General features: G+C 32.8%; 2 protein-coding genes across 2 annotated transcripts; one reads left to right on the top strand and one right to left on the bottom strand.

The window, feature by feature from the left end:
• Nucleotides 1–576: 576 nt before the first annotated feature.
• Nucleotides 577–1,518, top strand: LOC25491458 (probable phytol kinase 3, chloroplastic). The gene has a single exon (XM_013599396.3). It carries the CDS (start codon nucleotides 613–615, stop codon nucleotides 1,330–1,332), a length of 720 nt encoding a protein of 239 aa, XP_013454850.1. The 5' UTR covers nucleotides 577–612; the 3' UTR covers nucleotides 1,333–1,518.
• Nucleotides 1,519–8,660: 7,142 nt separating this feature from the next.
• Nucleotides 8,661–16,867, bottom strand: LOC25491457 (F-box protein CPR1). Its single transcript, XM_024780363.1, has 2 exons — nucleotides 16,297–16,867; nucleotides 8,661–8,785 (listed from the first exon to the last, which is right to left on the bottom strand). Exons 1-2 carry the CDS (start codon nucleotides 16,865–16,867, stop codon nucleotides 8,661–8,663), a joined length of 696 nt encoding a protein of 231 aa, XP_024636131.1.
• Between the last annotated feature and the right edge of the window lie 1,830 nt (nucleotides 16,868–18,697).

Here is an 18,697-nt window from a genome sequence, read left to right as displayed (position 1 = left end):
TATTATGCATTTTTCTGCAAAATTTTATTTAAAAATATGAATTCTACATATGAGTTTACTTTAAACGGGGGACCAAAAATAAAAATTGAAAATTTTATAGGGACTAAAACTTGAAGGAAAATTTTAGAGGGACTAAAACGAAAAGTTGTTATATTTATAGAGACCAAAAACATATTTAACCTTTTTTTTTGTTGTGCATTTTTTTTGGGTATTTGGTCTTTTGTTTTGAAATAGTTAGACATCTATTTAGCGCTTCTGACACGTCTTTCTGATCATCAAAATCGTCAATTATAAGAGGACAAAATGTATTTGAAAATCAATCAGCTCAAATCATAGAACAACATGGCTCATATATAAATAAAAAACAATCAATCAATGAAGAATTTAAATCCGATCTACCTCTACCTCTTCATCCTCTCGGTTTCAATTAGCTCTATTAGGAAATTAATCAAGCCAGGCAATAAAATGAAAAAATGATATGTGTGACTTTTTTCAGTATAAGGTCACACCCACACTCAATATATATGGCGTACAACTATGCTTTCTTTTCAATTATCAATAAAGCATAGCATTGATAAACCAAACACTACGTTCCTTTTTTTTTTTGGAATAATGGTGTACTCTTTGGTTTCTGATTTCGGTGCTATAGCTATCTCTCGTGCTGTTGCTCTCTCTTGTGAAAGAGTGTTGCAAGAAACTGCAAAAAGAGGACTTATTGATCACAAATTGCAAAGGAAACTTGTGCATACATCCTTTGGACTGGCCTTCATGCTATGTTGGCCATTATTCAGTAATGACCGATGGGCATCGTTCTTTGCTGTTTTGGTTCCGGGAGTTTATATGTTTCGGATACTTGTGACTGAACTTGGAATATATAAAGATGAGGCCATTGTGAAATCATTGAGCAGATTTGGAGATTATAGGGTGCTTCTTATGGGATCACTGTATTATGCTGCAACTATTACGTTTGCATCGATAATATACTGGAGAACTTCGCCTGTTTCCATTGCTGCAATCTGTAATTTGTGTGCAGGAGATGGTATGGCTGATATCGTTGGAAGGAGATTTGGTGGTAAAAAGTTACCTTACAACAAAAACAAGTCCTACGCTGGTTCAATTGCAATGGCATCTGCTGGATTCTTGGCTTCTATTGGGTATATGTGGTATTTTTCCTTATTTGGATATATGGAGGGAGGCTGGAGCAAGGTTATAGGTTTCCTAGTTGTGTCTGTTATCTCAGCAGTTGTGGAATCTCATCCTATCAGCACCGATCTTGATGACAATCTCACAGTTCCCCTTACTTCTATATTGGTAGGAAGTACGGTCTTTTGATATAAACCATATTGTTGTTGGATAATAAACTTGATTTGGTCGACTGGACTAATCAAGTGTTAGGCTCAATTATCTAATAAGTGGTGTAGCCCGCAGAAAGGTTCTAGAGTCATTTAGAACTAGATTGAGTAAACCATCAAATTTGTTTCTATCTTTGTACCAAATTCTCAATTTGGTCCCAGACTCTATTTACAATTCAAAATGGTCTTTGTCTTTGTGAAATGTTTCTCAGATTGGTCCACGACTCTATTAGTTGTTTTGTATTTTGAGTGTTAATGGTTCACTGTCTTTTGGATATTATTTAGTGTTTAATGGCAATGTTTTTTGGATCTTATTTGGTACGTTAGTGGCTTAAAATGCAAAACAACTAATAGAGTCAGGGACCAATCTAAGAAATGTTTGACAAAGACAGTAACCATTTTGAGTTATTAATAGAGTCGGAGACTAATTTAAGAATTTGGTACAAAGACAGAGACCAATTTGGTGGTTTACTCGAACTAGATTACTATGAAGAAATATCATGTAGTTAAGAAAAGTGTGTAGAACTCTCTCTTGAAATGTGTAGAACACTCTCTTGAAGTGTGTAGAAAGTTATCATATGATGTGTCTAGAACTCTCCCTTAGAGCCTATAAAAAGGGGAGAGCTTGTCATTTGTAAATCAAGTAAGCAAACAAGAATCAAAGTATCTTATCTAAGTAATAAAAATTGGGCTTAATTGCTATTTTCATCCCTTAAGTTTTTTTTTAGTATCGCTTAGGTCGCATAAGTAATAAAAGATCTGTTTGAGTCCCTTAAATTCATTTTCGTTACACTTTTTGATCCATACCGTTAGGGTTGTGAAAAAACTGTTAACTTATGGACACATGTCAGTTTGGCATAGGTTGAAAACTTAATTAATTTCCTTTATCTTCTCCATCTAAATCTTTGGACTCCTTCATCCATTTCTGAAAAAGTATGAAGAACAACAACATCAATAAAATCCAGCAGCAATGATAACAATAAAACCCAATAACAACATCAACAACAACAAAACCCAGCAACAACAATAATGAAAGAGATTACAGAAAAAACATATAATCACTCATCTTCCATCCACATCGTTGTTTTGTTAGTGGTTTCACTCACACCGTAAAATATTAACTTTTTTTCTTTTAATCTCTCTCTCTCTGTCTCTCTTTTTCCCTTTTTGTGTATATGAAATTGCAATTGCAACAAAGCATTCATTCATTCCCGATCCAGACAAAGAGAACAATCCATTTCTGACAGCTGTATCCATAACCAGGATAATTGATTAGGTTTTCAATTTTGCGTCGGTCCATCTCGCTAGGGTTTTTGATTCCGCGAGATGGCAAGTTCTTCATCTTCTAGTTGGCGAGAAGGAATGTCCTCTGATAATATCAAAGGTTTAGTTCTCGCTCTTCCATCCAGTTTCTTCATCGGTGCTAGCTTCATTGTTAAAAAAAAGGGTTTAAAAAAAGCAGGTGCCAGTGGAATTCCATCTCCACAATTATGTTGCTAAATTGTCTCTACTTCTCACTTGAGACTTCATTTTATTGTGTTACAAATTTACAATTGCATTATTAGCTTTTTCTTAAGATTTGGATTTTTGGGTTTTTACTTTTTCTTTAATGGGTAACTTTAACTGTTTTTGAAACTGGATTTGTTTGGATTTTATGATGAATGTATGAAAGTGATGATAAAAATGAAGAATAGAAGGAATGAAGAAAAATGAAGAAAGGTAGCAGATAAATTAAGTGTTGGTGACACACCGTTACAATCTTGTAGACATGTATGATCTAATTGTTTTTCCATAAAAAATACCAAACGGTTGAGATTAAAAATATTACTAAGGTCTTTGGTGGACCACCTATAATGTTGGCCCACCTGAGACATGTGGGGTTAACCCCTAAACAGTTTTTCCACAACTCTAACGGAAAGGACCAAAAAGTGTAACGAAAATAAATTTAAAGGACTCAAACAAACCTTTTATTACTTATAGGGGCAAAGCGATACTAAAGAAACTACTTAAGGGACGAAAATAGCAATTAAGCTTAAAAATTGTTCTTCTCTCAAATATTCTCTCCTCCTAAATTCCTCACATACTTTTCATTATAACCTTCTCCTTTTCCAACTATGTGGAAGAAAAAGACGAGAAATTTGAAACAATGCTGCTAGCACGTGGAAGTAATGAAGGCATCCATGAAAATTTATGGTGCCTTGACACTGGTGCAAGCAATCATATGTGTGGGAAAAGGAGCATGTTTGTAGAGCTTGATGAATCAGTGTGTGGCAATGTCTCATTTGGCGATGATTCCAAGATTCCAGTGAAAAACAAATGTAATATCTTAATTCGCTTGAAAGATGGAAGACATCAATTTATTTCAAACGTCTAATATGTTCCTAATATGAAGAACAATATTGAGTCTGGGCAACTGTTAGAAAAGGGTTATGATATTTACATGAAAGATTTAAGTCTCTCCATCAAAGATGAAAAAAAATAATCTCATCACCAAGGTACCAATGTCAAGAAATAGGATGTTCTTCTTGAATATCTAAAATGATGTTCCAAAGTGTCTTAAAGCTTGCTACAATTATGTTTCGTGGCTTTGGCTTCTTCGATTTGGGAACTTAAATTTTGGATGCTTAAGCTTGACGGAAAAACAAAAGCTGGTGAGAGGTCTTCCATCTATCAACCTTCCAGACCAATTGTGTGAAGGATGTTTACTTTAGAAGCAATTTCGGATGAGTTTTCCAAAGGAGTCAAACTCAAGAGCAAAGAAGCCGCTCGAGCTTATACATGATGACGTCTATGGACCAATTAAGCCATGCTTGTAACACCCCGTTTTCCCAACTTGAAATTTTTTACAGAAATTGAAATGTATGGATTAGCAAGGATACTCACTACAAGAATTCCCCAATTTACTAACCAATTCAAAATTGCATTACTAAGGGTTCCTCAAGTGAAAATGCTTAATTCTTCTTTTAACCAAAATAGCTTTTTCCTGATTAGTTTATTGTGCATGTTAGATTGATTGATTTTTTCTTTTCAGGGTAGGGTTAGCATAGTTCTAATTCTACATATATTAGGCACTTATGTGTGTGAGTGTGTACCAACTTGCCTACCCTACTATATCCATATAATGTATCCTTTCATGGCTTCTACCTCTTTTCTTTTCACTAATGTTGATTTGATTGTGCATTTCTGCAGTGTATCATCATTGGTGATGTTGGAAATGGACTTAGCACACCATTGATTACTTAATTTTTGGAAAATTGATTGGATGCGTTTGGAGGAGCTACAAATCCCAAATAAGTAGTTCATGAAGTTTAGAATGCAGGCCACAAGGATTGAACTGGTAAGCTTTGTCCATAAACAAATTGTTTAAGAGAGAATAAATTAAAGGACAGACATGAGTGATGCAAACATGAATAAGACCAAATTTGATTTACTTCTCTAATCTGACTGTCTCAGTAATGTGATTGTCGTGCACCTATGCTCGTTAAAGATGTATGGATTCCGCAAAACAAATGACCTGTTTATTCGAAATTCGATTATGTGCAAATTCTATATTTGATCTTAACTGAATTGTTGGAAACTTAGGGTTGGATGTGAAGAAGCCAATCATGTCGCCGTTGTGCAGAACCAAACTGTTGTGCACAACCATTATTGGCTCACAAGGTGTTATTTTCCATCTTTCATATACATTCTGTCACTTTTATGTCATATGTTCTTTAAGGTGAACATTTTTTAAGCAAATATGTATCTTATAAAACCTTGCTACAGATTGCAACAAGTGACAGTATCTTACTGTGACAGACAATAAATCTCAAACTGTCTCCTTAGTATATCTTTTACCACTCACCAGAGAAGTTGCCTACAAGGTCCAGTTGTCTGATGTCTTTAGATTCGTTCATACTCGATATTTTAGCTGAAACGGGGCTTGATAAGAGTGCCACGGTAGCCACTCTACCTCTGTGCAGTACTGACTATTCCATTTGTCTTTTCTTGTATTGATTTTTTTCCTTCAAAAACTCTTAATACAAAATTAAATACTGATAGGAAGTCTTCATCATGATTTTACTCGAGATAATACATTAGATATTAGTTGGGGCCTCTTTTCTAATTATCCAATAAATGTATTCAACAATTAGGATATCAGTCAGCCTTGTGACATAGTAGTAAGTTAGCACACAACTATAATAACAATTTTGGTTTTTAGAGTAACAACTAACAATTGATTTATCTTTCCATACACATTATTCCTGTTGATAGTTTAGGAGAAAACTTGTGTTTTTAATTAAGCATCACTCATTCTGTAGTAAATAAAAGATGTGGACAAAGATGTGGTAGACATATCTTAAAGTCATCTTTGAATAAATTAAGAGCAAATGGTCATTTCAGCCCGGATCCTCTGCAATGATCTTAAAGACATATCTGAATAATAATTGACAGCAAATATTGTTGAATGGATGCAAACACTAATTCCATGCTTCTTATTCAGGAGAAACACCTTTAGATTGTGCTTCAGCTACATTGCAATACAAAATGAAAATGAAGATGCAAGAAAGTGGAGCAGTGGACCAAAGGATTTGAATAATCTAATACTTTTATTTGTAGTCTTCTTATGTGGTGCCCCAAAGAATCAATGCAAAAGTCTTTCTGTGGAGGCTGGTGGAAAAGGTTCTCTACCTAAAAAGATGTTTATGGGAAGGCTGGTGGAAAAGGTTCTACCAAGAAAGATCTTGGTAGTGGGAGATCATCGGAAAAGCACGATCGAATTTACCCGAATATTATGATAATTAGTTTATTTTGTTAGTTTTCTGGTTTATGACTTTGTACGAAAACTAATTATCGATTGTATGGATATTATCATGAAATGTGTTGTTTAATTAATTTGTGTTTTATTAAATTCAAATTTTATTTCTTTAGTTTATCTGTGTTTGATTAATTTTATTTCTTTATTTATATTAAAAAAGTGGAAAATGCATTACTGACATAATTTTTCCTCGGTAATGTGATTCTCCATAAATGTTACTGACTGAATTTTCCCTCAGTAATGAAGAGATAGTTTTGACAAAGCATTACCGAGGGAATGAAAATTCAGTCAGTAACATTACTGACGTCAGTATTACTGAGGGACACTAATCCGCCACTAATGTGTTATTGAGGGATATATTGCATTACTGAGGGTTTATTTCCCCCAGTAAAAACCAAAATTCTTGTAGTAACTGTTGTCGCTTAACAGAATAATTAATTGTTTCTATGCATAAAAAATTTCAACAACATGGAAGCCTTTGACATTACTGGGTGATGATTGAAATTTGAGAATAAGTGTAACCCTTCTATTTGCTAGTCAAGATAGATTCTATAATTGCAGTTGAATATGCTGTTAAATTGAAAACAATTGATACTACAAGGAAATTGCGCATTTCTTGAAGAATTTCCAGGTACTGTTTAATTACGGAGAAGACATTTCCTATGGATTCTGTAACCGTAGGAACGTCCACAGATAAATATTGTTTTTGTTGAGGCTATTCTTGCCAAAGAAATCTTGAATTTTGTTGGCATTTACACAGCAAAATCTTGAAAAATTCTGCAAGTATTCATGCGAACTTTTGTGTGGGTTCGCCTAATTTTTTTTTTCCTTCAAGTAATTAAAAGATTTGTAAGATTTTAGATATTAAAATATTTTTTGATAAATATTATTTATTTTATGAGATAAATCAAAAATTCATATATTGCACTTAATTTTTTATAATTTTGAATTTAAGTTCAAATGGTAACATGTGTAAATGTAATGTAATTTTTTTTTTACGATTGCAATTAATTTTTCTCTATGCATATATTCAACGTTAAAATATTTTGAGAAATAATATTGGAACCCAAATGTCACGTTGACGCCACCCAACATTTTACATTTTAGCCAAAAAAAAAATTGTCATTTTAAATTTTAAAATATTGTGAGAAATGATAGTGGAAAACAATTGTTGACAAAAATACTTGAACACAATATGTGGTAAATGTCACTTTCGTAATTTACACATGTGTGCAAGGACATTTGAACAATTTACCCTCTTTTATTTCAGTCTCATTATTCGCTTCCCAAAATTTCATTCCCTCCTCCCACCTTGACGGTAACCCGATACTTTTCATTGGCAACAATTTATAATCTTCAAATATATTTCATACATATATAACTTTAATAAAAAAAAAATATTAGAAACATTCTCTTTAACACGTACTCTTTTATGAGTTAAAATTCATGTGGGTCATACCACTTATTTATGTGAGACTCAGTTTTAAAATTACGAGATTGACATGAGCTCACCTAATAAAAGAGTAAATATTGGATGTTACAGAGAGTATTAGAAAGAGAGTATAAATAATACTCCTCTAATTTTGAACACATTTATGTTAAACTTATTTATTTTATTTATAATTAAATTATTTTAAAAATAAACTGAGAGTTTCTATTGGTAATTGTTTTTGAGAGTTTTACTAAAATTAAAATATTCTATAAAAAAATAAATTTTAAAAAAGTGTTTTGGTCCTATCTCTCTTCTCACTCTCTCACTCAACAAAAAAAACCCACCTTCTTTATCACTCTTATCATATGCCCTCAGCTCTCACATCGATAACAAAATATGATCACACAACGGCTGCAACATAGACCCAACTCATAGCTCTCACATTGATGTAAGAAATTCATCATTATCTTGCTTCATTGAATCAAATTTCAGGGTTTCTCCAATTTTACGAATGTTGAAGCTATTTTGCGATCCTCCATTTTTCTCCACCGTTGAAGCCGTTTCTCCTTCAACTCTGTCATTCCCCGTTTTCGTTTTCATCTTATAACTTGTTTTTAAAGTGGTTCGATTATGAAGGTAACAAACTATAATTTCACATTTTTGTGATAGACCTGAATTTAGTAAAATTATGTGTCTAACTTGTTTTAACTCATGATTTATGATCATACAAATGATAATTCATACATATTTGTCACTAATAAATATAAATAAATGCATGAGAAACATTTGCACTTATACATAAAATAAAAATAGGGCGACTTTGGTCCCTGATAAATATATAAAACAACGACACGACAAATATTTGTCATTAATAAATATAGAAAATATGAGATATATAGTTATCATTGATAATTATATTAAAAATATATTCAATGAATCACAAGTTGGACAATTCTTCGAATATAATACATATATTTTATTGATATAATTAAATTACATAAGATTGAATGAACAAATAAGAAATCTAATCTATTGCTCTCAACCACATCTTGATATGTTCTCATTTAAAACTTTAATCTCAATATGATGTTGCTTCTGAATTGATCTCCACAAGTATCATTTTATTTGAATTATCGGAGAATTTCCTGATCCACCTGCTCTTCTTGAACCTTTCATGGCTTTTACTCTCTAATGTCTCGGTCACTATAATGTAAAGAAAGATAGTCATTACCATAAAACATGTAACACTCAAATTTTAGAGAAGACGCGGTGGTGGAAAAATAAATAGAAACAATGAATACAAACCATTGCAATGAAGAGAAGAACTAAGCTCCATTTGTAGCGATTTCCAAATTGAGAGGAATCGTAACATTAGAAGGAACACTGTTAATGTCGAGTCCCATGCGGTTGTTGTCAGGATCAAAGTTGTTGTGAATTCGTTGTAAAAATCACACCAATAAAAACTTGATGCGTGGAGCAAATTAATACCAAGTAATCAAATCAAGCGGGTAACAAATAATCCAAACAAAGGTAAATAACAAGAGATAAAAGGAAGAAAGAGAACACAAGAATTTGTTTACCCAGTTCGGTCTAATGATGACCTAGTCTGGGGGAGAGAGCAGCTCTCCGTTCCACTATAATGATATGAGTTTTTTTACAAAGAGATATTGAGTTACAAGAATCAGTCTTCAAACCTGATTATACCCAAGTCTCAGCCTCTTCCCGTGACCAAGAGACTCAATCCTAATAGTGCTTTGTTCAAGGTGAATCAAAACAATCCCACCCCCAGTGTTGTTGCAAAGAGAAATTCTCTATAAACCCTAATTTGTATGTTGGCTTCTAAACCCTGTTTTTCTACACACTTTATCATCTGATACAAGGCTTATATTTATAATGGAAAGTAACCCTTTAAAAAAATTGAAACAAATCTTCACTGAAAATACGTTTTGTTTTTATCCTCAATCGTGCCACGTTGCAATTTCATCGTGGCACAATTTTTCCAGTGACTGCTTTAGAATCTTGCTTCAACAATCGTGACACGTTGCTTCTCCATCGTGGCACGATTCTCCAGATTTCTGATTTTAAGTTAACTCTCACAATTCTCCACATTGACTTCAAATCAGTGATGATGTCATTTTAACCATCAATCACTTTGCTGCTCTCTCTCCAACCTTCATCTATGCTTCAATGAAGTTAATCAAATCCAAAATCAATTTTAGTTTGAATTACTTTTAACCAAAATCAATTTTACAGAATCAAAATCAACTATCACCACCACACAACCAAACACAAGCTAAGATCCTGTATTAGGGACTTGTAATTGGTGCGGTACGCCAATTAAAGATGAAGATGAAGTTGATGTCACTCGTCATAAAATGAAATGAGTTAAATTAAGATGTACTACTGTCTCTACATTAATTAAGCAGCATAACGTGATAATACATTAATCACTCAAAAAATAAAAACAGACACAATCAATAACTGTAACTACAGACATTTGCAATGGACCACATTCCATGATCCCAAATTCTATCCACATGAAATCCCCATTCTCAATTCCATTCACCTAACAGCCACAAACTCACTCAAATCATAAAGCAACATGGGTCAAAAATAAAAAAGCAATCAATCAATGAAGAATTTGAATCCTCTACCTCATCTCGGTTTCAATTAGCCCTATTAGGAAATTAATTATGGCTGGTAATAAAAAGATAAAAGTATATGTGTGACTTTTTCAATATAAGGTCACTCCCACAGTCAATGATGAAGGACCTACTTGGCTACTAGCTAGTATAGATTTCTCTTGTTTTCAAGTTCCATAGAATATTTTTAGGACTAATACAAGGAATAATATATCCTTTATTGATTGGATGTCTAGAAAAATTTCTCTAATCAGAAGATTGTATTTGGTCTACTCAAATATTATATGGTTTGGCTCTCCCTTCTGCATTAATATTTCTCTAATCAGAATAATATCTTACTTACTAAAGCTTGTTAGGTCAAGCTATTCCTAACCCTAAAACTAACCTAACATTTTCCCGCTCATTCTCAAGCATTTATGTGTAGGTTTGACCTCCTCATCCTTAATACACGCCATTAAGTCATTTCATTGTAGGCTATTTTAACTGTCATTTATAACACGATTGCATATTATTTTAATTTTAGAAATAGAATAATAATACAAGATTGCATATTAATTGTCATCCCAAATTTGAAATGTGAATTAGGTACATTGTAAATAGAATAACACACGATCCCATTAAAAAAAACACGGCTAGAAAATTAGACCCGTGAATTACGTACAAAATTGTATAATGGAAATAAAATAACACACAATCAATTGTATATTTATTAGCAATAAAAACACACGGTTGAAAACTTCCGTTTATAACATGATTGCATATTAATTTAATTTTTGAAATAGAATAACACACGATTGCATATTAATTGTCATCCCAAATGGAAAATGTGAATTAGGTACATTGAAAATAGAATAACACACAATCCCATTAAAAAAATGAGCTTGAAAATTAGACCCGTGAATTACGTACAAAATTGTATAATGAAAATAAAATAACACACAATCAATTGTATATTTATTAGCATTAAAAACACACGGTTGAAAATTTCTTTAGAAAAAAAAAAAAAGGCCACAAGATTGCATATTAAAAAAAAACACCTTTTGCATATTAAAAGAAAATCACACGGTTTGCATGATGGAAATAAAATAACACCCAATCAATTGTACATTAAGTAACATTAAAACCACACGATTGGGTATTGAGTATTGGTAATGGTACAGTTAAGGAAATCAATGATGTAGATATCACTGTTAGTATTCCATCTAACTTACTTATTATAACATCAGGTGATCCTTTTGGTTCAATTGTTTCTAACACTTACCCAAATCTTTTAGAAGATATGAGCAATATAGATTACTTCCAAAACAGAGCTATACTAGCCCCTAAAAATTCCATTGTTGATCGGATAAACGAGTATGTGTTGGACTTGTTGTTAGGCGAAGAAAAAATATATTTGAGTTATGATAGTCCATTAGCAAATAAAACAGGTATAAATACAGTGGACGATGTTCATACGCCAGAATTTCTCAACACAATAGTTGCGTCTCTGGACTACCAAATCACAGGTTGCGCTTAAAAGTAGGAGTTCCAGTGATGTTGTTAAGAAATATAGATCAGAGTTTGGGATTGTGCAACGTAACTAGGTTGGTCATTACAAGGATAGGTAAGTTTGTGCTAGAAGCACAAGTGATATCCGGCTCTAACATAGGTGATAAAGTTTTTATTCCAAGATTATCTTTGATACCGTCTGATACTAGAATTCCTTTCAAGTTTCAACGAAAGCAATTTCCACTTACCGTTTCTTTTGCAATGACTATAAACAAAAGTCAAGGTCAATCTTTGAAACATGTTGGTGTATATTTGCCATCGCCTATCTTCTCTCATGGTCAATTGTATGTGGCTTTGTCAAGGGTTACTTCAAGAGAAGGTTTGAAGATATTAATATTTGATGATGATGGTGCAGACCTTGATGTAACGTCTAATGTAGTTTATCACGAGGTTTTTTGCAATGTATCCTAATTTGTGTACTTGGAATGATTGACCGGAATTAAACTTCTTCATTGTTAATTATTTATGACTGACAATTTTCCCTAGGTTGTGTGCTTTCTATTATTTAACAAAATTAAAGTTCTACGATTCCTATGATTCATAGCTTGGAATGTATCATAAATTGTGTACTCTTTATGTTTTACGGCTTATTGTTAAATTTATTATGAATTATTCTACATGAAAATAAGACCCTTGCGTCAGCATGGGTCATGGTTCTAGTATCCTTTATTGATTGGATGATTCATAGTCTAGAAAATCTTGGAAATGAAACCCTAAATATTATAGCCGCTATAACGTATGAAATCTGGACAGCAAGAAACAAATCAAACAATGCTTTGAATCAATTCTACCTTTGCAGAATAACCAACTAATTTGGGATGTATAAGTCAAATGAAGGGTGACAATACTACATGATAATCCCTTTAATTTTATAGATATTTTTTATATTCCTCTATAATATTTTTATGTAAATGTGTCGAGCACTAAATTTGATTACCTCTTCAGGCAGAAATTTAAATGTAAGTTCACCACATAAAAAGTCTCTCTTGCACTGAATATAACCTCTACTTTTTCTGCTCTTTTTTTGGGAGGAATCTAACCTCTACTTTGTCCCGTAAAAATTATTTTATTGTAGTTTGATAAAACTTTTACACATGATCAGGATAGACTTCATATATATTTTGTATGATGATTTGCACAATAATTTATTTATATTTACAAAGTGGATTTGCACAAAAGAATTTATTTATATTTACCTATGATAGAATTGCACAATAAAAATTTTAGCCATGAGGAAGAAATAACAATCACTACAACATAATTGACATCCAGTAACACTTGAAAATTGTTACTAAATCAAGAAAAATGTTACTGATTAAATTTAGTAATATTTGTATAATTGTTAGGTAAAGTCCGTGTTACTAAAGTGCTTTAGTTGCATTTTACTAATCATCAATATGATTTCCTTAATTTAAAGTGAATTTGTCACCATATTAAATCTACTCAAATCAAATTCAGGTGAATAATTAAGTAATCAACCAAAATCAGTTAAAAGTGGATAAAAATGCTAATTTTTCAAAAAATTATAATCTACCGGAGCAAAGATTTGAAAAATAGAGCAAAAGAACCGGATCAATGGCAAATCATACATAATTCTTTGCACGAGCAGATTTTACCAAAATAATTCAACCAAGTTGCAAAAGATATTTGCTATGTTAATACACCCTCCTAATTGAAATAGTAGGTGGACATATGTGGAGACTGGAGACTATCTCAGAAAATCGTGAAAGAGTTGCAGTGGAAGTTCCTTCGTGAAGATGTCAACAATTTGGTAATAAGAAGGAACATGTAATACTCGGACCTCAACACAAGCAACTTTCTCACGCACAAAATGAATATCCATCTCGATGTGCTTTGAATTCGAACGTTGATGTTGAACGGGGTTGTCATAAGGATAAACTACACTTACATTATCACAAAAGTAAGTTCCTATGCCAACAAGACTCGGAAACTACATCAGTGACACCACGATGCTTGGCTTCAGCACACCGGATTGAGACAAGTAATTTATCTCACTCCATGGTTCGTAAACGAATGTAAGTAAAGAATACAATCATAGACTATTTGACCAACTATTGTTCCAACACAAACCAACTGCTTCGCTATTCATCTCTGCCTCCATTTACGACTAATAGCCTATTAAAGACCTACGATCTACTAATAAGGTCTATTTTTCTATTTGTAGTTGTAGCCATGACATGACATAGTAGTGTATTTGCTAATGAAAAGCACAAGAAAATTAACTTAGCCTTTTTTTTTTTTGGTGAGTTATGCTTTGTTTTTTAAGACATGTGGTTTAAGCTTTGAGGGAAGATGGTTTAGAGTGGTGGTTTAAATCTTTCGGATGAAATTTTGTAATATTAGATTTTGAAACAAAAGTGCTTAGGTGGTAGTCAAATGCTGACCTACCAGATTTAATTAAACAAAAAAATATTATTAATTAAATTTTTATTAAAAAAACTCAAAACAAGAACTCAATTCCAAAAAATAAAGCATCTTATTTCGATCTCCATCTTCAAACCCGAAAGAGTCAGAAGAAGCATCCTAAAAATCTGATTTGTTTGATCTCTCAAAAAAAAATCTCAAATTTGTGCCTCTCAAGTTTTCATTCCATTCAATTTTTCCCTATTTTGTAAATTTAAATTTAATTTTTTTATATAATTCAAGGTGTTTCCCTCTTTGAAAGTGTTTTCCAGAGGGGGAAAATCTTGAATTTTATAATGGAGGGTTCACAAAAGTGGGAAAGTACGAGACGAATGGTGAAACAAAGGATGCAGTGGCATGAGCAAACCCTAAAATCGTTTGTGTTTAAAAGATCGGGGATACTGCTGAGTGTAGATTGTGAGGCAATGAAGAGTGAAAGGTATTGGTCTGATTGATTTGTGAGAAGAGAAGCTAAGCATGGTCATTGCTTATAAAGGGAAAGTGGTTTCTTTTTGAAGAGGACAAAGCAAGCTATTTGTTTCTTTCTTTTTTTTGTTAGTTTTCTTAAGAGAAGAGTAGGATCAATTGATGATTGATTTGTGAAGAAAAGAAACATAGTAGTTGCTTGTTTTTAAGAGAAGGTTTTTTTTTCTCTTTGAATTTTCTGATGGAAGGATTCCACTTAACAGGGAAACAATCACGAATTGTGAACTAGAGGATTCAGTACTCGAGATCAGAGATAATTCCGCTGCTTGGACATGCACCGGAACTAAAGCAGAAGCTTCACCGGAAGTCTAGAAATTATGTTTTCATCAAGATCAATGGGAAGAATGTGTTATAATTATGGTTGTAATTTGATCCATGTAGCCGACCTCACTTACTGGGATAAGGCTTGGTTGTTGTTGTTGTATTCTTCCCAAAGACTTGCAAAGACAATATAAATAGGAAATGCCGCCATCGTCTTCTTGAGTTGTGGACCGAATATCTTATTACAATTCTAAACAAAATTCTTCTACAAAACATATTTCTAACTAATCAATGAGGTAAAACAAGCCAACAACATATACCTACAGCCATGCATAATGGAACTGCAGTGAGCTGGAAAAAAATCATCTACCAGATAGTTGAATGAGCAGCACTAATTAACACATAAACAGCAAAGAATACCAATTATTGCACAGTTATATCAACTGATAATGAATTAAAAGTTTTGTATATTTTATTCAATAAGGATATATATACGTGCTTTTTTTCACCAAATATATATCCTCTCACAGAGCATACTGTATTACTATTTACTGTTAGTACATAATATTTCTGAGCTTGATTGATTAAGAAATCAAATAGAATGTACAACCCAGCTAATTTACTTGGAACATACAAATAAATAAAATAAATCAGACATGGTTCCATGAGGTTCAAAAAGAGATGTTTTATTCATTATATTGACAAAAAGTTTCCAAAATGTACGCTATTTCTACAAGAAAATTCAAAGCCATTCAGTAAAGACCAAAGACCATACATACAATTGGAATCATAAGAACAATATGCAATATGAAAGAGAGCAGAGCATTGAAATAAAAATGGTAAAGAAAGGTTCATATCACAAATGTGTCTTTCTCGTACACTAAGCATGCCCATTTGTATTGAAATGGCTTCAGAACATTCAACTTGGAAATAAAATCTTAAATCCTAACAACAACAGTACTCATAAAGCTCTTGGGTGAACGCTATAAACTTGGGATACAGAAACACCTAATTCCTAATTCGGCGTAACGGACGAATGTTTTGCTTATAAATTGCAAAGTGACAACAAAAATACTCCTCTTTAACACCCAAATCTTCAATTGTGTGGGTATTTAAAGAGCAATGATATTTGAACAACTTTTTTGCTACAACTTTTGGGACAACCTTGTTGTGCTCTCTTTTCATTGGTCAAAAACAATGGAAAGAGAAAAAGGAAGAGAGAGAATAAGAAGATAATATGAGTATGAGAGAGAAGGTTGTACAAAAGTTGTACAAAAATGGTTGTAAAAAATATCATTTCTCTTAAATCAAAACAAGCTATTTCATTGTCATTTTTTATAAAGAATATATCACCTTTTTTTCCTGCTCCAACAGGACGCTCCACGCTAGGCAAGGGTCCGATAATAAAGAGTTTAGTCCATGATTCTCTAACACCAAGTTCGCCCAAAACATATATGTGAAAAGAAGTTGTCTTTACATGCTTTGAGATCAATGCAACAAACCCATTTAACACCACCAAGTCAAAGTATCTATTCACCCACTCGTCAGGATCAGAATAGCTATCTTGCATATCCAAGGGTAAATGTGTAGTATCATCTACATTTGTATTCGTCCACCAATGACACACTCCATTCAAGTACACCTTTCGACCTATACTTGTAGGCATATTGAAATCAAGTTTCTTCCAAGAGTTACTTCTTAGACTATAAATCTCCCAAAAAGGGCATGGTACGGTTGGCAGATAAGTCCAATCAACATTGTCACAAGGTTTATATTTTTTAACATAAACATGACGAATGATCTTATAGTCGTTATTAACAGGGTCATAGCCATATCCATGAAGATGAAACCAAACAGTATTAAAAGGTAAAGACTCAGTTGGGCTAGGAGGAACAGTTTCCAATTCCTTAGTAGCTGGATTCATAATGCAATAAACTGTTGATCAAGATCAGACACTACTACATAAATGATTTTTCACATCAGTTTGCCACCGATGTAAGGTGATATGATGTGGTAAGTCCACATCCTTTCACATCACGTTGCGACTGATGTGAAATATTGAATTTCTACATCAGTTCCGCTTCAACTGTTGTAATAGACCCACTTTGAAATTTAACACTAAAGTTAAATATGTATATTTCACATCAATTTTCAAAATCACTGTAGTGAAATAATTTTTTTTTTTTTTTGTCTATATATTTCTTTTAAATGGCTTATCAAATAAGCTTGACACGTGCTCTTTATTTATTTTTTTTAGTAACAAAATGAAAACAAAAGTAAACCAAACAACTCAGACCCATAAAAAAAATCATGAGCCAAACCATGAAATCAATATTATCAGCAAGAACTTACTCTAAACTCAATTAAACACAAATTCATGATCAAGTAAACACATAATTACAAATTAAGCATCACAATTTTGAAAAGAGTTTAAGGTTTCACGATTTTTTTAACAGCAAAGGGGTTAGGGTGTCACGATTGAAAAGTCACCGGAGAGAGAGAGAGAGAGAGAGAGAGAGAGAGAGAGAGAGAGAGAGATTGAGCAGTGACGGTGAGAGCGTGGACGGATTAGAGTGAGCTTGGACGGTGAGAGGTTCCGGATTCGATTGTTTTTTGACTGAGTGAAAATTTGTTTTTTTGACTGAGCTTGGAAAACATGTGGATGTGTTTTACGCTGAGGAAGGGATAAGGTTGAAAATTTGTTTTACCTCAGGCAGTTTTAACCACCTGATGTGAAAAAAGTTAGCCAAAGTTTTCACTCAAATTGCGAAAATGCCACCGCGTTTTTTCCCCCTCATTTCAACACTCCACTGATGTAAATGTTATATTCTATTAGGAATTTCCCTCATGTGCTTATGTCAACTGATGTAAAAACTCACAGTGTATATCTTTCTCTTCTGATATTTTTCGTGCTGATGTGAAAACTAAAACCCGCTTGATGTTAAATGTATATTTTGTAGTAGTGAGAGAAACAAAGCACGTCGTTAATACCGGAATCCAACATATCAATATAAATCTCATCATCATGTTGAAATGAAACTGGCCATTTCAATTTAACCATATTCTCAAATTCCTCAGCAGAGAGCAAATACAGATTGGAACCGTCTCGTGGATGTGGCAATATCTCCTTAATATTTAGAAAGAGATAAGTGTGATCGTACAATGATCGATGCATAGATATGAAATTGGTGCGGAACATGTTCATGAAATTAGGGTTTTGAAATAAAAGAGACGATGATTTGGAGGCACATGTAAATCAATTGAGAGATTGGAGGGGTAATTTGGAAAGAATAGAAAAGGAAATGTCATCGGGAATATAGCTACGGTTACTAACCTTGTCACTTTTTGTAGCCATGGATTTCTTTCTCGAACGTGAAGCCATTTCTCTGTGAACTGTGCAATACAAAGTGGAAGAAGCAAGTCTTGGAAATCTCTTAATATTAACCGTGTCGCTGTACTTAACCTAATTTTAACCTAATTTTTTTCTTCACACTTTTGCATTTAATGTTTATCTAAAGTAAAATAAAATTATGTTTCTATTATATACTGTTTTTTTGGAAAGGAATAACCGTTAATCTGTCTCGTTGTACTTAATCTAATCTCTTACTTATAAATGTTAACCCGTTTTGCTATACTTAACATATTATGTTACGTTACGGTATCAATGACGATGTCATGGAAAATTATGTTATGGTACAGTACCAACGTCTATGCTTCTTAATATTATGAAATATTACATGACAATCATGACATT

The sequence above is a fragment of the Medicago truncatula genome, chromosome 4 (assembly GCF_003473485.1).
Source record: "Medicago truncatula cultivar Jemalong A17 chromosome 4, MtrunA17r5.0-ANR, whole genome shotgun sequence".
Lineage (NCBI taxonomy): Eukaryota > Viridiplantae > Streptophyta > Magnoliopsida > Fabales > Fabaceae > Medicago > Medicago truncatula.
This window is presented reverse-complemented; position numbering and strand designations above follow the sequence as displayed.

Coding starts and splice junctions, on each gene's coding strand:
- LOC25491458 (XM_013599396.3), top strand. CDS start 613: ATGGTGTACTCTTTGGTTTCTGATTTCGGTGCTATAGCTATCTCTCGT.
- LOC25491457 (XM_024780363.1), bottom strand. CDS start 16,867: ATGAATCCAGCTACTAAGGAATTGGAAACTGTTCCTCCTAGCCCAACT. Junction 8,786..16,296: donor TGTTGGAGCAGGAAAAAAAG/GTGATATATTCT, acceptor TTTACATTATAG/TGACCGAGACATTAGAGAGT.